The sequence below is a fragment of the Zootoca vivipara genome, chromosome 9 (assembly GCF_963506605.1).
Source record: "Zootoca vivipara chromosome 9, rZooViv1.1, whole genome shotgun sequence".
Lineage (NCBI taxonomy): Eukaryota > Metazoa > Chordata > Lepidosauria > Squamata > Lacertidae > Zootoca > Zootoca vivipara.
In genome coordinates, this window is record NC_083284.1 from 15,281,296 (window position 1) to 15,302,314 (window position 21,019).

Here is a 21,019-nt window from a genome sequence, read left to right on the forward strand (position 1 = left end):
CAAATCAGAACCAGTGAAGGCGGTGAAGGTCCTGTGTGAGTGCCTGGAGGCGGTTGGAGGAAGGATGGCGGCTAACAGATTGAGGTTGAATCCTGACAAGACAGAAGTACTGTTTGTGGGGGACAGGAGGCGGGCAGGTGTGGAGGACTCCCTGGTCCTGAATGGGGTAACTGTGCCCCTGAAGGACCAGGTGCACAGCATGGGAGTCATTCTGGACTCACAGCTGTCCATGGAGGCACAGGTCAATTCTGTCTCCAGGGCAGCTGTCTATCAGCTCCATCTGGTACGCAGGCTGAGACCCTGCCTGCCTGCAGACTGTCTTGCCAGAGTGGTGCATGCTCTGGTTATCTCCCGCTTGGACTACTGCAATGCGCTCTACATGGGGCTACCTTTGAAGGTAACCCGGAAACTACAACTAATCCAGAATGCGGCAGCTAGACTGGTGACTGGGAGCGGCCGCCGAGATCTACATTGGCTCCCAGTACGTTTCCGGGCACAGTTCAAAGTGTTGGTGCTGACCTTTAAAGCCCTAAATGGCCTCAGTCCAGTATACCTGAAGGTACCTGAAGCTATACTGCCTTCAGCTCCCGGACACTGAGGTCCAGTACTGATGGCCTTCTGACGGTTCCCTCGTTGCGAGAAGCCAAGTTGCAGGGAACCAGGCAGAGGGCCTTCTCAGTGGTGGCACCTGTCCTGTGGAACGCCCTCCCATCAGATGTCAAAGAGAAAAACAGTTACCAGATTTTTAGAAGACATCTGAAGGCAGCCCTGTTCAGGGAGGCTTTTAATGTTTAATTGTTTTATTTCATTTTTCTGTTGTAAGCCGCCCAGAGTGGCTGGGGAAACCCAGCCAGATGGGCGGGGTATAAATAAATTGTTGTTGTTGTTGTTGTTGTTATTAAAACTCACACCCAGTTGCTTAGAAGGTTGCAATTTCTATATTGCAATTTCTGTATTAGCAATTTCTCTGTGTGATTCTATATTACACACTATAGTAAGTGAAATATACTCGGAGTCCTGTAGTGACTTCATGCTCTTTATTGCAGCTTGTAAAACAGTGAATGAAATGCCCCCCAAACCTCAGGCTTTCATTTACATTATTTACACAATGAGTCCTGTGTGATTGGCTGATTCTGCTGCCCTCCTGGAGCCTGATTGGTCTTCTCCTGCAAGCCAATCAGTTGTTGCATTCTAGGATCCTACTTTCCTATTGTTCTAGGATCCATGCTTAGTACATAACAGTAAGCAAACCTCCTCATGAAACTAGATTGCAGATGGTCACAGATCTTAGTTATTCATGGGTTTTATATTTACTTGTGTAGCAATACATTCCTACCTCATTTGTCCTCCAGGGAGCTCAACGCACCATACATGGTTCTCCCTTTCCTCAATTTCCTCTCACAACAACGCTGTGAAGTAGGCTAGGCTGAGAAATAGTGACTGACTTTGAACCGTGGTCTACAGAGGCAGAAATCCTCTCTATATTTGCCTCACTTTCACTCACTTGTGTTCATGATACCACTGTTTTTAACAATGTCATCTCAAAGGTTGCACAAATATTTGCAGTTCTGTAGCACTTTTCAACATACAAATTAATTTGAAAATTACCTAATGCATTGAAATTTTACACCCTTATCACATGGCTTAATATAAACTGAGACCAGCCTTTCTTGCAGGTTACTGAAGAAACAAAGTATTGTAGCAGTGGCTCAGCTTACAGAGAAGCTCAAAGGTCCAAAAGAAAGTACATGAAAGGGTTTCTTTGTCCTCCAGGGAGCTGAAGGCACCATACATTGTTCTCCCCCTGGGGTAGTCGCTATCTTTTAACCTACCTTACAGGGTTGTTTTAAAGATATATTCTTGCAATATATAAGAAAAGACCCTGATGTTGAGAAAGATTGAGGGCACAAGGAGAAGGGGACGACAGAGGACGAGATGGTTGGACAGTGTTCTCGAAGCTACCAACATGAGTTTGACCAAACTGCGGGAGGCAGTGGAAGACAGGAGTGTCTGGCGTGCTCTGGTCCATGGGGTCACGAAGAGTCGGACACGACTAAACAACTAAACAACAAACAACAAAAAATTCTTGCAAGAGGACTCCCTCCCCCATTAAAGCTCTCTGAGCTGCTGCAGTTTTGGGAGCAGCCTGTTTCACAGTGGAGGAACTCAATCTGAGAAAGGACCTTTAAAAATGAGGGCTGGAAGACAGAATCAAGCTTTTTAAAATGCTCTCTGCAGGCCCAGTGGAGATGGTGCATCCCATCAGTGTTGATGGATCAGGAGGGAGTGGAGAGTTAAAAGACAGAACCTGACATATCAGCTGTCAGAAAGAGTGTTTAGAGAGTGTTTGGGTAGGGCTTGGCTGAGGGATGAGCTGGGTGGTTAGGATAATTTCCCTCAAGGGTAGGAAAAGATCCTAGAAAGCATCTGGAAATGTTTTACTGGCTTAGTAGAACAAATAGCCAGTTTATTAGAAGCAGGTTTAAAGTGAAAGCCTTAAGTAAAATTCTCGATTCTAGCATGATAGAATCAGAGAGTTGGAAGGGATCCTGAGGGTCATCTAGTCCAACCCCCTGCAATGCAGGAATCAGTGCGGGGAACAACCAAGTGTTAAAGCACCCCAACCCCAGTCACGTTACTACGCTCCGATCCCTTCTCCTGGTCTCACCTCCCAGGCACGCTTGGTAGAGATGTAGGAGAGGGCCTTCTTGGTAGCTGCTCCTAGTTTGGAACTCTCTCCTTAGACTTTCTTGTTCCAACATGCTTTTGGAAACTAACTGGTTTTAAGGAAAGGGCTGGTGCTATGCTGTTTTTATGGTAATTATGGGCAAGGTTTTTTTTTAATGCATTTTATATAATTTCTGCATTGCAGGGGGTTGAACTAGATGACCCTGGTGTCACCTTCCAACTCTAACAATGATATGATTCTAATGTTGCTCATTGGTCAGCTTTGCTTGTAATGTAACTCTACTCCTGCCTATCTCTGTAATATCAGTTCTCTGTGACCTGGAACTGCGGCGGTATCCCTTTAAGAGGGTTTGCCACGTTCGTCACAGAGACCATAGAGGTAGAAAAAATGTAGAGCGGTACAAAACATGATTTTTTTGGCAAACCGCTCTCGGGTAGCTTTGTGGAGCTGGAAGGGACCCCCAGGGTCATCTAGTCCAACCGCCTGCAATGTAGGGAAACCTCCGTGGGTTCCGACCTATTGCTTATCCGCAACCTCTTGGATGGCGTGTGAGTCTATCCTTCTTCTACCTCTAATGTGTAGAAAGGCGAGAGGGCAGTTGGAAAGGTTTGACTCCTCGGAAGGGCCTGACGCCTCTCCTTCATCTGAAATCCAATCAGAATACGGGCGACGTGTGACGTAGGGCGTTTTTTGTTTTTGTTTTTTGAGGAAAGGTGACAGGCGACGTCAACATCGCCGCCTGCGCTGCCCTATCGACCATCCAGAGTAGGCGGGGCGAACGAGACGCCGCTAATCCCCCGGCTTCATTTCCCTGAGGGTTGCAAGGAGGCGGGATAAAGGACACAAGGGCGTAGCCCATTGGGTAAGGGCGGCGACGGCTTTTCTTTTCTTTTCTCGTCGCAGCCAATCACGGAGCAGAGATTTGCCTGACGGGGGCAACGGCGGCTTGGGAGGAAAAAAGGGCTGAGGAGAGGAAGCTTTGCGGGGGGTGAGTGCTGAGGAGAGAGCGAGAGGGGGAGGGGAGGCCGGGGATGCTGGTCCTCTCCCCCCCTCGCCAGTTCCCGCGCTTTTTTCCCGTATACTGTATAGATAAGGCGAATGTCAAAAATAAATGGCATGCGAACTGTATATAGGTTTAGGTTCTAGAAATATGTATGCAGAGACGCGTATACTGTATATGCGGAACAAATGTTACACGGGCGGCTCTTAACTAAACACACATTGATCTATCCCTCCCTTTCCTCTGAAGCGCAGAGCGCAAAGCCCCCGGTTTAGTCCACGACGACCCTGCGAGGTAGGCTCGCCTGACAGGAGGCAGCCCCGTGAGCTTTTTACGGCTGAGTGGGGGATTTCATATTTCCCTAAGATTTATATACACTGCCTGATAGTAAAACAAAAATCAGAATAGAACACCTCAGAGCAAAAAGATAAAACAACAAAACATATTTATGCCTCGGCTATTACTTCAATGCCTAGCTGTCAAGTTTTCCCTTTTCTTGCGAGGAAGCCTATTCAGCATAATGGAATTTCCCTTAAAAAGGGGAGAACTTGACAGCTATGCTTCAATGGATATTTATTCTGTTTATAGAACTGCTTCTATACCACCTAATTAAAATTAGTAGTAGTAATAATAACTCCTATGTTTATAACTGTCCTTTTTTTTTGGTAAGCTGCCTTTAGTCAAGGAAAAAGGCGGGGCGTAAATAAATGTATAACAATAATTACTTCAATGGATATTTATTTTGTTTATAGAACTGTTTCTATAACACCTAACAATAACAATCTCTATGTTTTAGCTGTTCTTATTTTTTTATTTGTAAGCTGCCTTAAGGCGGGGTGTAAATAAATATACTGTACTGTATAACAGTAATGATGATATATAGACTCAAATGCACCAGAAGGGAGATTCTGACTAAACATTAGGAATAGCTTTCCCTTAGGAAAACTATTGAGTATTTTTAAACAAGAGGTTGGATGGCCACCATCTACCAGGGATCCTTTGGCTGTGATTTCAGCATTGCAGGGGGCTGAATTAAATGACCCTGCGGGGTTGGGATCCTTCAAATGCTACAATGTTAATGAATATCAGGGTGTTTTACAAAGCAAAAACACAAGACTTCCTTTAAAAAAATGCAAATAGTTGTTGACTGGCTAGTCAATAGTACAGTATGTCTGTCTGAATATAGTAAAGCAGCCTTCTTTGTTTATGGCTTTTATCCTGTATTAAAATGTTTCTGAACCCTCAGCGATGTTTAGAAGAATATTGCCATCTGCACCCTGCTGGTTACGATGCCAGATGTATAATGTTTCCAGATACACAGCTTTAATGCAGGTGCAAGAAAAGCTAAACTTGCTAGAATGTCCTCTTCAACTGTTAAAAGCACAAGGTTTCTTGCCCTGGTAACCCAGTATGAAAATGTCACAGTATAATTCAATGCCTATAAGTATAAAGTACTCCTAATAAAACAATTGCAAGTGTTCTGCTTAGTTGTAATTCAACACAATTTAACAGTTACGTAAAAACTGCAATACTGTACACTTTGGGGAGGGGGGCAGTGGGACAACAGTCCAACCCTGTGATATGTAAATGAAAAATATTGACTAATGTTAAGGATTTAAATCAGTGCTTTCTAATCTGAATGGTTTACTTAAATTGTCACAAAAACTAAGATGCTTGGAAGCAACTCCCATTGAACTCAGTGGGACTTACTCCTGGGTAAATAAGAATAGGATCGCGCTGCAATGCAGTCTTATTTCATTTCATACGTCGGGTGTATTTTGCAAAATGGCTTGTCCTAGATAAATAATGCAACAACTGATACTTGTGGAGTTTAAAATGCAGAAATGTGTTTTATCTTTGGCTACACAAGCCGAATCTTGGGGGCAAGTTTACTTTAATTGTTAACAGTGAATGACAATTTATATAAAATAAAGGTAAGATGTCTTACATAATATCCACAACAATACCTGCCTTCCGCCCTGTAATTTGTATATAGTATAAATTGCGAAGTCACTTGTCAGTTTGTCTTGTGGGGAATGAAGACCGGTCAATACATATTATGCTAAGATGTTTTCTATTTGGTCTCCTGACTTTCCAGGTTGCTCCACAACTGGTGGGCATTTCTCTTTGAGGTTACTGCATGGGATGGCAAGAGGTTTCCTGGCCGGGACGGTTACCGTGGTTTCTCTCACTGTGACTTTAACTGCTGTTGCTGCTAAGTCTTCTTCCTGCACTTACCCACTATTTCAAGCATCCAGGAATCTAGCCTACAGGTATTTGTCCCAGAGTTTAATATTATAGTCCTATTTTCTACATAGATCAGTGAGCAAGGGCTCCTAAATGTGTGGGGAACAATGTCAGAATGAAAATGTTGGTAGCTTAATAGTTTTCACAGCCAACTTAATTAATAAAATGCATTTTAATTTTATATATTTTAAATGTAAGCATAAGGGTTTCTGAGTTATTCTAGCTAGCGCCTTTAAGCTCCTTGGCTAGAATGCTGAAAGGTGGGAGCAAGTTTGCTTCTTGGTGGAACAATTGCATAGCGGAAATGGAGCCTGCAACAAAATGTTGCAGTGTATTCTCTTTCCCCCCCAAATAATATTTATTGATTTTCTAACATTACAAATTACAAAAATTCACACACACACACACACACACACACACACACAAAAACCAGGAATTAAAACATAAAAAAGAAAAAAAACATATCTATTCTAACATTTTAATTAACATTGTAGACTTCCTCGATTCCCCTCACACTGGGTCCATTTTTAACTCCAAATTAAGCAATTTTCATTTATTATCTTAAATCATTCTAACACATTTTTTCATTATCTCACAACTATTTCTATTATTAAAAGCATCGACTATCTTCCTCCCGTAATTTATCTTAATCCAAATCTAAATTTATTTTCCCATCCATCTATCCTCTATTTCTCCCCTTAGCCTCAAATTTATATCCAATTTTTTCCCATACATTCAAATATTGTTTCTTTTATCACAATAACATTTAAACACTTAAATCTAATTCAGCCCCCCCTCCCCTGGACTCAGGGTCTCTCAGATGAATCAGCCAGTTCCATAGGTTGTTCCAGTTTCGGGCCATCTTGATCAGTCAGAAAATAACATCCATTAATACTCCTCACCCCACTCCTACTCTTACACCACCTATCCACCACTCTCCCTTCTTCATCCCCTGCTGCCTCCCCAATTTCCTAGCTGTTGCACAATACCATCCAACTGCATTTCCACTTTCCAGCCCTGTCTCAATTTTGATACCCCTTAAGTTCTGGCCCCAGCATGAGTCCTGTCTTCCCTCTCTCACTGGGAGGGCATTATTCCATGCCCTCCTTGATTGCTCTTTGAATCAAGCATGAGTCCTGTTCCCCCCCTCTCACTGAGGGAACAATGTTCCATGCAGCTTCTTCATCATCTTTAAATCCAATTACATTGTCCATGGCTGTTAATTGTTCATCTTGCTTCTCTTCATACTTTGTTGAGATTAGTCCTTTCTCACTTTCCACACAGTTCTGTTTTATTTTTTTAATCTGTATAGCATTCTGATGCAGTTCATCCCTAAAATCCAAAAGCAATTCCAAAAGTTCCTTTTGAAAGTCAATAAAGTCAGATGATGTTGTGTCTACTGACATCCTGGTCATCTCCAATTTCGTGGGAACAGCACAGATTACAGCAGGAAAAGGCGGAGTTCGTATTTCCAATTTTCAGAAACAGAAATTATGCCCAATCTGGTTACAATCTCTCATTTTTAAGTCTTCTTCATATCTTAAAACTCATATATCAATTTATGAAAAAAGCCTCTGTCAAACTTCTTATTCCCAACCTTATATTTTACGCTCTCTTCAATGTTGACAGTTTTCAAAATTAAAGAGGTAAACAAATTCCATCCTATTGTGATGTCATAATGGCGGCTCGCTGATCTCTCCAGGGACCCGACTCCAGCTTCCAGGGGGACTTTCCCCAGGTCAAATTAAAGAACCTTTACAGGGATTTTGCAAAATTCAACTTTTCTCCCCTTTACCCTGCCTTAGGGGGAAAGTTTTAAGTCCGATTTTTGGTGATTAAAAACTTCCTGTCAACTTCCCAGCTTCGGGCAAGTTAACTGCGTCTCAATTCGCTCAATGGGGGAAATCGACTTCCTCTTTTAATTCCCCCCCCTCGTGTCCAAATCTTTTCAATTAAATTTTTAAAAAAATCCTTTTCCTTTACTCACGGTGTCCAATGTTTTCAAATCCTTTAAATCTGGAAAAATCCACTGCTCCACAGGCTGCCGGCTTGGAGCTTCACGTTGCGAGGGTAGCAGATTGACTCAAGGCACCACGTCTCCACTCTGCTCGCTCTCGGCTTCCTTAATAGGGCTTACCGGGGGGCAGAGGAGACACGTAAAGCTGCAGCTGAGTCCCCAAGTCTCCAGAACGCTCGATCTGGAGCTCTTTCGGGGGTCCGCGGTGCTCTCACGGCTCCCCCCTCCCTCGCAGCGCTAGAGAATCTCTGAGCTCAGAAGTCCCAGTGTATCCTCACCTCCTAAAAGCAGTGCTCTTATTCAGGTCTCCAGCCACCACACATTCCTCCAAGATACTCCATTCTCTCTCTCTCTGTCCCCTAATTGCTGTTTGCTGACTTTCTTTTCCAACTAACATTCAGTGTTCCATGGCTACTGATCATACACAGTGTTCATTAGGGTGGTGAGTTTTCCCTTAGGTGTGCATTTAACCTTCATGCATATACCACCTCCTTGTTTCACAGTGACTGTGCTTTGGCTGCAATCCTATCAGCACTCACTCATCGCTCAGTAGTAGAGGGAGCAATATTGCCTTAAAAATGTATTTCCCTAACTAAAATGACTAGAAAGTTAGTTCTTCATTTTCATTTTTTTTAAAGCTGATAATTCATTAAGGAATATTGGGTGGGGGTATTTGCTTATAGTCTTTATTCTTTTTCCCCCTTTTTGCAAATGATTTAAGTCATTTACTAAAGTGTCCCCATCCACTTTCCCCCCTCTTTGAACCAACAAGCATTAGAAATAATAATAATAATAATAATAATTTATTATTAATACCCCGCCCATCTGGCCGGGTTCCCCCAGCCACTCTGGGCGGCTTCCAAAAAAAACAGAAATTCTAAAATACAGAAATCCATCAAACATTAAAAGCTTCCCTAAACAGGGCTGCCTTGAGATGCCTTCTAAAGGTCTGGTAATTGTTCTCTTTGACCTCTAGTGGGAGGGCATTCCACAGGGTGGGTGCCACTACCGAGAAGGCCCTCTCCCTGGTTCCCTGTAACTTGGCTTCTCGTAATGAGGGAACCGCCAGAAGGCCCTCGGAGCTGGACCTCAGTGTCCGGGCAGAACGATGGGGGTGGAGACGCTCCTTCAGGTATACTGGACCGAGGCCGTTTAGGGCTTTAAAGGTCAACACCAACACTTTGAATTGTGCTCGGAAACGTACTGGGAGCCAATGTAGGTCTTTTAGGACCGGTGTTATGTGATCTCGGCGGCCGCTCCCAGTCACCAGTCTAGCTGCCGCATTCTGGATTAGTTGTAGTTTCCGGGTCACCTTCAAAGGTAGCCCCACGTAGAGCGCATTGCAGTAGTCCAAGCGAGAGATAACTAGAGCATGCACCACTCTGGAGAGACAGTCAGTGGGCAGGTAGGGACTCAGCCTGCGTACCAGATGGAGCTGATAAACAGCTGCCCTGGACACGGAGTTGACCTGTGCCTCCATGGACAGCTGTGAGTCTAAAATGACTCCCAGGCTGCGCACCTGGTCTTTCAGGGGCACAGTTACCCCATTCAGGACCAGGGAGTCCTCCACACCCGCCCGCCTCCTGTCCCCCACAAACAGTACTTCTGTCTTGTCAGGATTCAATCTCAATCTGTTAGCCGCCATCCATCCTCCAACCGCCTCCAAGCACTCACACAGGACCTTCACCGCCTTCACTGGTTCTGATTTAAAAGAGAGGTAGAGCTGGGTATCATCAGCATACTGATGGACACCCAGCCCAAACCCCCTGATGATCTCTCCCAGTGGCTGCATATAGATGTTAAAAAGCATGGGGGAGAGGACAGAACCCTGAGGCACCCCACAAGTGAGCGCCCAGGGGTCTGAACACTCATCCCCCACCACCACTTTCTGAACACGGCCCAGGAGGAAGGAGCGGAACCACTGCATGACAGTGCCCCCAGCTCCCAAGCCCTCTAGACGGTCCAGAAGGATGTTATGGTCGATGGTGTCAAAAGCCGCTGAGAGATCCAGCAGAACACCATGCCAGCCCTACAATACCCATGAGCACCATACTTGATATTTTATTTATAATGTGATGAAACTACACTTTGGTTGATAAATCAACAGCTTGTGTAAGGAAATTCCCACCTTCATAGAATTATAGAATTGCAGAGTTGAAAGGGAGCACAAGGGTCATCTAGTCCAACCCCCTTGCATTGCAGGAATCTTCAGCCCAATTAAGATTAAGAGTCTCATGCTCAACTGACTGGGCCATCCTCCTGGGGAAGGATGAACTTTCCCCCCTTGCCCACGTTTTTTAACAGTTGGTTATTTAGTACTTCAATCATACAAGATATGGAGTTTTCCTGGATGGCTATGGTACTTGATGGCATTTGTATGCAATTTACCAGGGGTCAGCAACCTTTTTCAGCTGTGGGCCGGTCCACCGTCCCTCAGACCATGTGGTGGGCTGGACTATTTTTTTTTTTGGGGGGGGGGGAAATGAACGAATTCCTATGCCCCACAAATAACCCAGAGATGCATTTTAAATAAAAGCACACATTCTACTCCTGTAAAAAAACCAGGAAGGGCCTACAAATAACCCAGAGATGCATTTAAAATAAAAGGACACATTCTACTCATGTAAAACCACGCTGATTCCTGGACCATCCGTGGGCCGGATTGAGAAGGCAATTGGGCCGCATCCGGCCCATGGGCCTTAGGTTGCCTACCCCTGCAATTTACTATGTATGAAATGTCCCAGTCCTGCAACATACAACATTACATCAAGTTTATTTCCCCTCTTTGTGTGCAACTCCTTCTATTTTTTCTACAGCGCATCTTCAGAAAGTTGGTTTCACAGCGAGGGTGCTAAAATGTCGAATTGTAAAGATGCAAGAGAAAATTTGCATAACAAAGCAAGGACCTCCCCATATCCAGGATCAAACATTCAGCGCAGCAGGGTTCCCAACGATAAGGTGGATTGGTCAACTGAATGGGAGGATTACAGCCCTGTGGAATATACAGCACAATCTGTTTTGGCAGGACCTAAGTGGGCAGATCCAGAAATTGGGTGAGCATTGTTGGTTGACCAATGGGGTGCAGTAAAAGGGGAGGGCTTGTTTTTGAGAATGACTTAGCTTTTGCTTGACTAAAAGTAAATGGTGGGCATAATATTTATGAATGTGACCATATATTGCCTTTGTTCTTAGTTATAAAAAAAACTGTTGAAAGAGGATTTGTGTTCAGTTATTAAGATGGTTCTCCAGGGAGGCTGCTGAATACAGTTCCAGTTCAGGTTTTTTATGCCCCAAGACTTAAATGGGACTTAAATTTTGGACTAAGGGAGCCACAAATGCTGCAGTTAGAATATGCAGTGCTTGAGCTCAGCATTGTGGAAATAGCTTGCTGAACAGATTTTGGCACTTAAAGGGTAAATTTTCGAATCTTGTTGACATGTAGAAATTTAGCTGTGTTCATTGTACTTCTAACTGTAGTTATATCAAGGGCAGCAAATATTGTCTTCAAGGTTTGCTAATGCACACATGCTTTCTGACAGTGGCAGGGAGTCTTCTTTCTTTCGCGATCACTCGTAGCCGAGTAAGATTATCTTCCATGAATACAGTCTTAACAGTGAGTCCGTAAGTGACTGTGGAAGCCAATTCTGGATCCACACAGCCTTCCACAGTGGGGACATACGTTTCCGGGCAGGAGTTGATCATGGTGAGGGTTTGCCAAACCATTCTCTTAGCACCATTGCCAAACCATTCTCTTAGCACCATTCTCTTAGCACGTTTCTCCCTTTTGTCCTGGGTTCCGAGCGTCTTCAAAGTCCATGACACCTTTGGTGAGAGTGGCAGGGAGTAATGAAGGCTCAAGGGGGAAGCCCTCCCTTCTGCTTGGTGAGTTGGCACTGCCACTTAATCCTTCCAGTTGTTAACTAGCAGCTAAATAAAATATAGTAGCAGCAGCTTTGGATAAGGTGCTTCCTTTGTTTTATTTAGTCTGGTAATAGCAAACATATTAATAGGCATGAATACAATTCCAGAGGAATTGTGCTGAGATCCTACAAATTAACCGAAGTGTTTAATTTTGATATGGTGGGATTAGGGAGGCTACCCACAGTAGCAAAGTTAAGCACTTTATAAATTTGTAGGACTTGTTCACAATCAACAGATGCAAAAGTAATGGATGCATTCCTTAAATTTATCATGCATCTAATATTGTATATATTTATTGTGTCATGCCCTTTTTCAGAGGTTCTGGAAGGAAGAAAACACATTTTTAAGAAGTTCATAAAAAATCATTGCATGCTTGTGGGATAATCTGAACAGTTAGCGTGAGTCCACATTCAGCACCATCTGCTATGCCATACTGGTAGCCTTAAACTTCCACCTTACTTTCATTTATTTTGCTTCATAAAATGTATAGACCACTTAGTTGTAAAAAACAACAACCCTCAAAGCAGTTTAAAAACCTTAAGGAGATTTACTAACTTAATTCCAGAGCACCAAGTAACAAATTGAAACACGAAGGTCTTACTTTACTAGAAGTAAAGTTATAAATCTAGTCTTCTCTTGGTTTACATAATGGAGTTGTTTATCATCCATTGTCCTGCATGTACTGAAAGCTTCTTTGCAGGCCAGGGTGACAACTGAGCCCAGCTGTACCCCTTGGCTGTATCCCAAAGAAGTCCTTTGCCCCTTTCATGTAGCATAGCTACCTAGTGTTCCCAGATTTAAGTACCTGCAATGCTAAAAATAAGCATGATTTGAAAGAAGCCAAATATTAGCATTGTTTTAGTGCAAAATCAATGCCATGATGACTTATTCTTTTGAACCATAAAATAACCAGAGGTTTTACCTCCGTTGGCTCTCTGACTGCATGAGAAAATCAAGAGACGGTCAACGATCAAGCAGCTGCCAAATGTTTGCCAAATAAGCTTTGGCCTTGGGCTACAAACTTCTTTATGTAAGGGCTAAAGAAGGCGACACCTTTTGTCTAAAAAAGATAGGTCAGGTGTGCACACGCTTGAAAGCAGAATGCTTCTTCCACCTACCTGAAACTCTAGGCTGTCCATGCTAAGCTTTAAATTCAGCCTTTTAACTAAGTTTTCTGTAACTGGCATCTGTCCAGCAATAAAAAATGAAAGTCTGCCCTGCATCATTGCAACAGGTAGGCTAGGCAGGTAGGCTAGACAGGTAGGCTAGACAAAGACAGCATGTGATATAGGAGTGAGTTGCAGTATCCAAGCCAAGGTGCCAGGCTATGCTAAAAAAATGAACCTTAAGTGAAAGCACAAGGCATATATTAGTGCAGAGTTCCATAGGATAAACATCACACACACACACACACACACACACACACACACTCATGTACAAGAATACCAAAAGGATAACACACGCCACTTAAGACCTATTCTTTCCCCTGCAGCCATCCCAAAAAGAGTACCCCAACACTAGTCCATTTCCCTACATACCTGCACACCACAAACTTTTCCTAACAGTTGGCACACAAAGTCATGCCAAGCACATACACAGCACATGAAGGTAAATGGATATCATAGAGAAGCACAAATGAAAGGAGCAAGCCAAAGAGCATACACAGCAATGCAAAAACAGACTGACTAGGATTGGGCTGCCAAATTGTGATCCTGAACACAGCTAATGTTGGAAATAAGTTCCATTGAAACTGGGATGTTGCTAATGCACATTGAAGGGGCTTTAATTGTTTCTTTCACTATTATTATTTTCTTGAAAAGGGTGAAAAACTTTTCTCCAAAGTTCAATGAGAAGGATGGGCAAGTGGAGAGGAAGAGCCAAAATGGTTTCTATCATGTGGAAAATGGGAGGCCCAGGTATTTGACATTCTGTGTTGGTGCTTGTGCATGCATCAAAAGTCTGTGTGTGAGTGAAAGTCTTGATCTGATCACATACCTTAGCAGAAATAACCTAAGAGGTCAGCACTGATTCACTGGTTCAGAATCCTGGTTGCCTGTCTGCTAAAAATGTGTGTCCAATACATATTTGCAAGTTTCCAAGCTAAAACTCTTCTGAAACTTTTCTGAAGCCTTGATTGCCATTAGGACCATGGGTTTAAAAGATAAATTAAAAGAGCATAACTTCAACCAGTATTGCTTTTCTGTGAAAGGCAAATTAATGGTTGTTATGTGGCCCAAGTGTAAACAATGAAGCAGGAAGAAAAGGTTTATCTCATGCTGTTTCATAGCTCCTTGAGCTGTCCTTGATAATGTTTTTCTTAACTTTGTATTTAATGTAAACCAAATTATATATTATTATTCCTCAAAAATTATATTCAGTACTTCAGCATTTAAAAAGAAAACACTGAAATTACTACATGCTTTTTAAATGCATTCTAAAAAAAATGAGAATATAAGAAAAACATCTCTAACAAAATCTTGAATACTCTGTAAGCCATTTGTTCCCAAACAATCTCCCCTCCCTGCCTATCGTAGCAATTGTAATGCAGTGTGCTAGATGCTGTATTTAATTGCTTCTTTTATTTCTTACATTGTATTTTATAATAATACTATTTTCATCCCATACATTGTAATACAACAAAAACATATGAAAAATAAGCTGAACGATTAAAATGCAATTAAAAAAATATATCTACAGACCACAGTTTGGGAGCCCCTGCAATAACTCTGTCATAACACTGTTTTGTCAAATATTTTTAAAATACATATGCTTCGAATACCTATTTTGGGTCCACATGCCCAATAGGATTCTGGTCTTTGAGCAACAGATCCACCCCACTCCCAATTCTGTATCACAGACTACATTTGAAAGACTTCCATGTTTCAAAAGTAGTGTGCTAAGTAGCCTTTGGTTAAGAGGGGTCATTGCTGTTCAAGAAAGATGAGCTGCAATCTTCTTTGGCCATGTGGAACTTAAGTTGTATGGGCCTTTGGATCATATCCAGGCATTCATTTGTGCTCTGTTATTTTTCAGGAATCCTGTAGGCAGGACAGGAATAATGGGCCGAGGTCTCTTGGGGCGTTGGGGACCAAATCATGCTGCAGATCCTCTTGTAACTAGGTAAGTAATATCATTGCAGATGATGTCAAATGGGAATATTTTACATTCAAGTCAATATGTGAAATATTAAAAATGCTGATCATGATATGCTTCTAATTCTACTTTAAGATGACTTAAAAACTATATGGAAGCAATTGCTATATTGCCTGAGCCCCCACAATGCATCTTTGCTGAGCGGATCCAAGGTTTCCACATTCATTTCAATTATTCCAATGCTCTGGGTGGGTTCAGACAGAATACCAAACCATGGAACTGTATGAATGAGCCCAGAGCTCACACCCTTTCTCCTTCTTTCTCTTCATTTCCTCTATTTACCTCCCTCACTTCCAGTTCAGCAGCAAGCCTTACATTTACAACTGCAACAAAATCTGGCAAAACATAGTTCAGAAGTAGCAGAAAATCATGGCTTGCAGCTAAATTGCAAGCAAGAGAATCTGAGCATGTGGTATGAGTGGGAAGCATGCCGGCATTGGGCTCATAGCTATGGTTTGACGTTACATTTGAAGCGGTGTTTTCCTGCATGTCTTGAGATGAACCACAGATTAATCTCTCTCTCTTCCCCCCCCCCCCCTTACTCTTTGCAGGTGGAAGAGAGACGGCAGTGGCAATAAAGTAGCTCACCCAGTGTCTGGCAACAGTATCTTGCAGTTCATTGCAATCAAAAGGAAGGACTGTGGGGAATGGGCCATTCCAGGGGTGAGAAGAGAGAATTGACAGAATTGGCTTTCAAAAATGTGCTGGCCTCCAAAAGACTCTCTCTCTCTCTCTCTCTCTCTCTCTCTCTCTCTCTCTCTCTCTCTCTCTCTCTCTCTCTCTCTCTCTCTGTGTGTGTGTGTGTGTGTGTGTGTCACAGCTCCCTTTCTTGCTAAGCATTTGAAGGATTACTAAAATCTTCACCTTTTTCATCATGAGGGCCACATTTCCTTCTGAGGGCTGCACACTAGCTCCTATGCACACCCCTCTGTATTGATTTCTGCATTGCAGGGGGTTGGACTAGATCCCTTCCAACTCTATGATTCTAACAACGCTCAGCAGCTGGCTATTGTTACATGGCATATTAGGCTGTGAGTAAGAGCATAACTGACATGTCGAGAGAACTGTCATCAGATATCTCCATTGTTTTTCATTTTTTAAACTATCATCTGCCACTATCATATTTCATATCATCCCTGCCTAACCCCCTGATGTCGTTTTTATAACGATAATCACCCTCCCTTACAAAGGGAAAGCATCCAGCCTCTAAAGGAAGATGTAACAGGTGACAATGTTTTATTTTAGGGCATGGTAGACCCAGGGGAAAAATTGTCAGCTGCACTAAAGAGAGAATTTAGCGAGGAGGCCTTGAACTCCTTACAGAAAACTGAGGCCGAGAAGGAAGAGATGGAGAAACAACTGAATAGACTGTTCAGTCAAGATTACTTTGTGGTGAGTGCCCTTTCTGCTCCTGTTATAATTTTGCAAGCCCATTAAATATTACATGCAGAGGTCGATGAAACTCTTTTCAATTACATTTCAAAGAGTAGCAGCTTCTTATTAAGCAGCTTTTGGTAGCAGGAAGTATAATAACCTTTAATGGACTGATTAAAATAATCAGTGTACAATATTCTCTCCACCCCGTTTTTAGTACATTTTAAAGAAAAGTGCTTTTAAAAAATGCCAGTGGCAAGCATACATTAAATGGCATTTCCCTTGTTCCAAGACATTACCTGATGCGACTGAAGCATGCATCATTCAAAAACAAATATTTTTTCTTTAAATTTCCCACCTCAAATGCACATTTATGCAGATTTATTTAGTTGACAAACTCACATGATTAGCTGCCTAAGACTTCTTTAATTGGGCAAGAGCCCAAATGGTAAACAGGACAGTTGCCAGCCTGTATCTTGGCTTTCCAGGTATACAAAGGGTATGTGGATGATCCTCGGAACACAGACAATGCTTGGATGGAGACAGAAGCCGTAAACTACCATGATGAAACTGGTGAGTAAGGGATGCTGCCTTCCTTGTTTTGTGGTCACACCCATTGTCATGTTGTTGGAACAAGGGTGGGGAACCTGTGGCCTTCAGACATTCTGCACAATTCTCAGCACGAGCCAGCATGACTAGTGGACAGGGATGATGGGAATTGTAGTCCAACAGAAGAAGAAGAGTTTGGATTTGATATCCCGCTTTATCACTACCCGAAGGAGTCTCAAAGCGGCTAACAATCTCCTTTCCCCTCCTCCCCCACAACAAACACTCTGTGAGGTGGGTGGGGCTGAGAGACTTCAGAGAAGTGTGACTAGCCCAAGGTCACCCAGCAGCCGCATGTGGAGACGAACCCAGTTCCCCAGATGACGAGTCTACCACTCTTAACCACTACACCACACTGGCTCTCAACAGCTGGAGGACCACAAGTTCCTCATCTCTGTTAGAAGATGGGGAGGATGATAATTATTTTTCCAGTTGCTAACCTTTTTTTTTTGGCACATTCTTGACTATAGGAATATGGAGGATGACAGAAAAAGAAATTGAAGTAATACATGAATACCTAATTGTTGGCACACTTACCTGTGCATTGTTATGCTAGTATATATACTTTTAAAGTTCAATGCTAAAAACCAAAAAAAGGTTCCTGATGATTCAGGAGTGTTTCTTATAGTGGCACATGGGTACCATTGCACAAAAAATGTCATCTTCTTGTCATTTGTTGCTTTAAGTTTCAAGCAGCCTTTTATGTTTCTGTATACCAAACCAGTCTATTGGTTTATCTACCGTAGCTCAGTATTGCAGTGGCTCTTCAGATACGTATCTTTCCCAGCTCTAACTGAAGATGTTAGTGATGGAAACTGTGACCTCCTGCATGCAAAATATGCACTCTACTACTGAGCTATCACCCTTCCTTTGTGTTCAAGTCTGATTCCTTGGGACAAGGTGGGCTGTCAAATCTACCGAAAGTATGAGAACCTCTGTCACAAGAGTGTTCAGTGAAAAGAACTGTTTACTTATGTGCTTTGCCGTGGAAGCTGTCATGGGGTACACGTCCTGGTGGAGGATTTAATGGGTTGTGCTTTGGGTTAAATGGAGTCACACTAATGCCAGAATCTCTCTTTGCATAACAGGTGAAGCAATGGAGAACTTACACTTGGAAGCAGGAGATGATGCTGGGAAAGTGAAATGGGTTGACATTGGTGAAAAGCTGAAACTCTATGCCAGTCATGCTGACTTTGTCAGGCTTGTAGCAGAGAAAAGAGGAGCACACTGGAGGGAAGATCCTAACCTGGATTGCTGTGATGGGGCTGAGATCAAGGCCTAAACTAAAGCCTAAACATGGCTGATAGAAGTTTAGGGATAGAATGGGGTGTTAATGCTGCTTGGGTTAGAGAATGAGTTGGTCTCTAAGGGGCTACTGGAAGGATTTTTTTTTTATTTTGAAGAATGAGATTACTGATGTATGGATGCAGAACCTGCAGCCCTTCAGATTTGTTGGATTCCAGTTCCCATCAGCCCCATCCACCATGTGCCAATGGGCAGGGCTGATAGGAGTTGTAATCCAACAGCATCTAGAGTTTCACAGCTTCCTCATCCTTGTTTTAAAGCCACAAAGGATGGGCAGCCAAATTTAAGTGAAGCTAAATCCCCATTCAATTTTCCAATGAAATAAAATCCGTGTGACTTCTAAATGTTCTTTGGCTGAACAGTGCCCTCTCTTTTTATCAAGAAATATTGCTAAGGTATTCGATAACACATTCTGCATCCATTATACGTAAATAAAAACATGTATAAGAGTTTGATTTTTGTTGATCAACAGGAGTGTTGGGAGGCATTTTACAATTATAAAAATTAACAGCCGCAATCTGTTTTACTTCCTGTTATGGAAGTAACCCATTAGTGTCAGCACTTAATATTTATTTGCCATAATCAGGAAGCGATTTAGGTTGCGCTCCTATGCATTTAATCTGGGAATAAACCCCATTGAACCCAGAGGGACTTGCTTCTGAATAAATCATGCACAGAATTGCATTGTGTGTCTTTAAGTCAGAATCTGAATGATCTCTTGCTCATCATACAAAATAAGCCGCCATACTATTGTTGTTTTTACCACACTGATCCTAGTCTTTGTAGAGAAGGGAAAAGAGATCTTTGGTATAATCACAAAGAAAATGTAATATAAAATTTGACCCAGTAGCCTATGATTGAGGAAAGAGAGTAAATACTATGTTTTAAAATATTTACTTGGATGAATGAAACGCACCTCTAGGCTTAGCTCATATTGGAATGAAACACTCCAGTAAGCTTATCTTTTATTGCCATTTCCAATTTTTTAAAAAAGACTGGAATCCAAAAAGCTCTTTTAATTATTCTCGTTTCCTGTACTGGCTGAGCTTTCACTGTTTTGGCCACGGGAGAATATTCTGATATACAGGAACTGGTTGTTTTAGTGTTTGAACAGAAGCTCTCTGACTCCAGTAACAGAATATTCTTGATTGAAACCACCAGCAGTTTAGAAACTTGCTTTCAAGCACTTAATATTTCCACCACCAAAGTGATTGTAAACTACCTTGGACCACTCTGAAGAATATCTTTGCCTCTGAGCCACTGTTGGAGTGTCTTCATGCCATGGCCTTCTTAAAGGTCATTATACTTTGGAACCATCCCTGTAATGACAAAGGCTTATCAGCAAATCACCAATAACGCTAGCCTTTTATGCTAGCCAGCTTCTCATTGGTCATATTTGTAATGCTTAGTTTTTTTCTTATGAACCTTTGGCTAAAGTTTGGGGTGGCTGTTCATTATGTACCCTTCTATTTGTTATGTCAACCTGCCAATATTTTCTGAAACACATGAAGCGATTTTATTCTTTGACTTCTGAATAAATTGCACAGCAGCCACAGTTTCTGGCATGCCTTGCCTTCTGCGTATGTTATCTGTTTTTGCTTTGCTCTGACAGGCCCCAAAGCACCATTTCCCAACAATCGTGCTTCCATCCCAGAGTCCTGACTCTGGACAAATGGGAGGGCAAAATGCTGGAATACAATATAGCTCATCAAGCAGCACAACTGGACACCTTCATCTGCCCCAGCTGCAACAAAATGTGCAGGTGCTGCAAACGTCCAACAGCTTGACCTCATCCCCAAAGGCACACTGCTCTGTTGGCTCCCGAGACAGATTGATGCCAACAAAATCCTGCCATTGTAAGGAGAATGCATGCTTATCATCCTGGGATCTGGTATTTAATCTTTTTGAATGTGAGATGGCCTCCATTTATTCCAGAAGAAAAATTAACCCAGATATCGAATGTTTGGGAAATGCTGATATAATAAAACCATCTGGCTCGCACTTTATGCTAAGGTTTATTAAACAATTTTTTGTATTAAGTGTTATATATAAATCCTGCACAGCAGCTTAACAATGGTTTGTTTACAATATGAAGTGCTTAGCTTATGAACCTTGATTTGTTTTAAGCATGGCTTGGCACTATGTGAGAATGCAATCCCATTCCTTAACCATAGGGGTTTGTGGGGTTGTTTTTTGGCCTCAGACATTCATCAAGCTGCCAAGTCCTGAGCAGCTAGAAAACAAGTCATGGTTTGTTCAGTCACTTGTGGAATGACACATTGTTAATTGTGATTCATTAAGGAAACCACGGCTTACTGTTATGTGCAAACTAGGCCAGCATTGTGATTAGGCTTTGTCAGAAGCTACTGAATCTACATGGAAGAGAAAAAAAACAGACCATAAACATAAATTTGATGTGCTCATTTGTATTCTTTATTCATGCAATTTTTAAAGGGAATACGCCTCCCACTTTCCAGCAAGAAACATAAAAGATATTGTGGGCTGGGTACTGTTAGTTACATCTTAGTACCGTGGGACTTAAGTTAGTCATAACTATTTTTTCTCATTGATTGGAATGGAATTAAAACACAATTAACTGAAAGTGACCTATTTGACTGAAATTTGTTAAGCGAGACATTTCAATCACTTACTGAGGCAGAACAGCAGACCAAAATTTATGCATTTCTATCTATTTGTTACACAATAC

General features: G+C 42.3%; 1 protein-coding gene across 2 annotated transcripts; it reads left to right on the top strand.

Annotated features, from left to right (window-relative positions):
• Positions 1-3,414: 3,414 nt before the first annotated feature.
• Positions 3,415-19,867, top strand: NUDT9 (nudix hydrolase 9). 2 transcript variants are annotated; one of them, XM_035113699.2, is made up of 9 exons: positions 3,415-3,551; positions 5,788-5,962; positions 10,770-11,006; positions 13,695-13,790; positions 14,908-14,994; positions 15,579-15,690; positions 16,273-16,419; positions 16,890-16,974; positions 18,096-19,867. In XM_035113699.2, exons 2-9 carry the CDS (start codon positions 5,835-5,837, stop codon positions 18,287-18,289), a joined length of 1,086 nt encoding a protein of 361 aa, XP_034969590.2. In that variant the 5' UTR covers positions 3,415-3,551; positions 5,788-5,834; the 3' UTR covers positions 18,290-19,867. The 2 variants fall into 2 exon arrangements, with proteins under 2 accessions (XP_034969590.2, XP_034969589.2); XM_035113698.2 differs by lacking the exon at positions 3,415-3,551 and adding an exon at positions 3,585-3,677.
• Positions 19,868-21,019: the final 1,152 nt, after the last annotated feature.

Bases quoted from the DNA above. Each gene is read 5' to 3' on its own strand.
- NUDT9 (XM_035113699.2), top strand. From the start codon at position 5,835: ATGGCAAGAGGTTTCCTGGCCGGGACGGTTACCGTGGTTTCTCTCACT. The intron at 13,791-14,907 runs GTATTTGACATT...GTTATTTTTCAG, and splicing joins GTGGAAAATGGGAGGCCCAG to GAATCCTGTAGGCAGGACAG. The intron at 15,691-16,272 runs GTGAGAAGAGAG...GTTTTATTTTAG, and splicing joins GGGAATGGGCCATTCCAGGG to GGCATGGTAGACCCAGGGGA.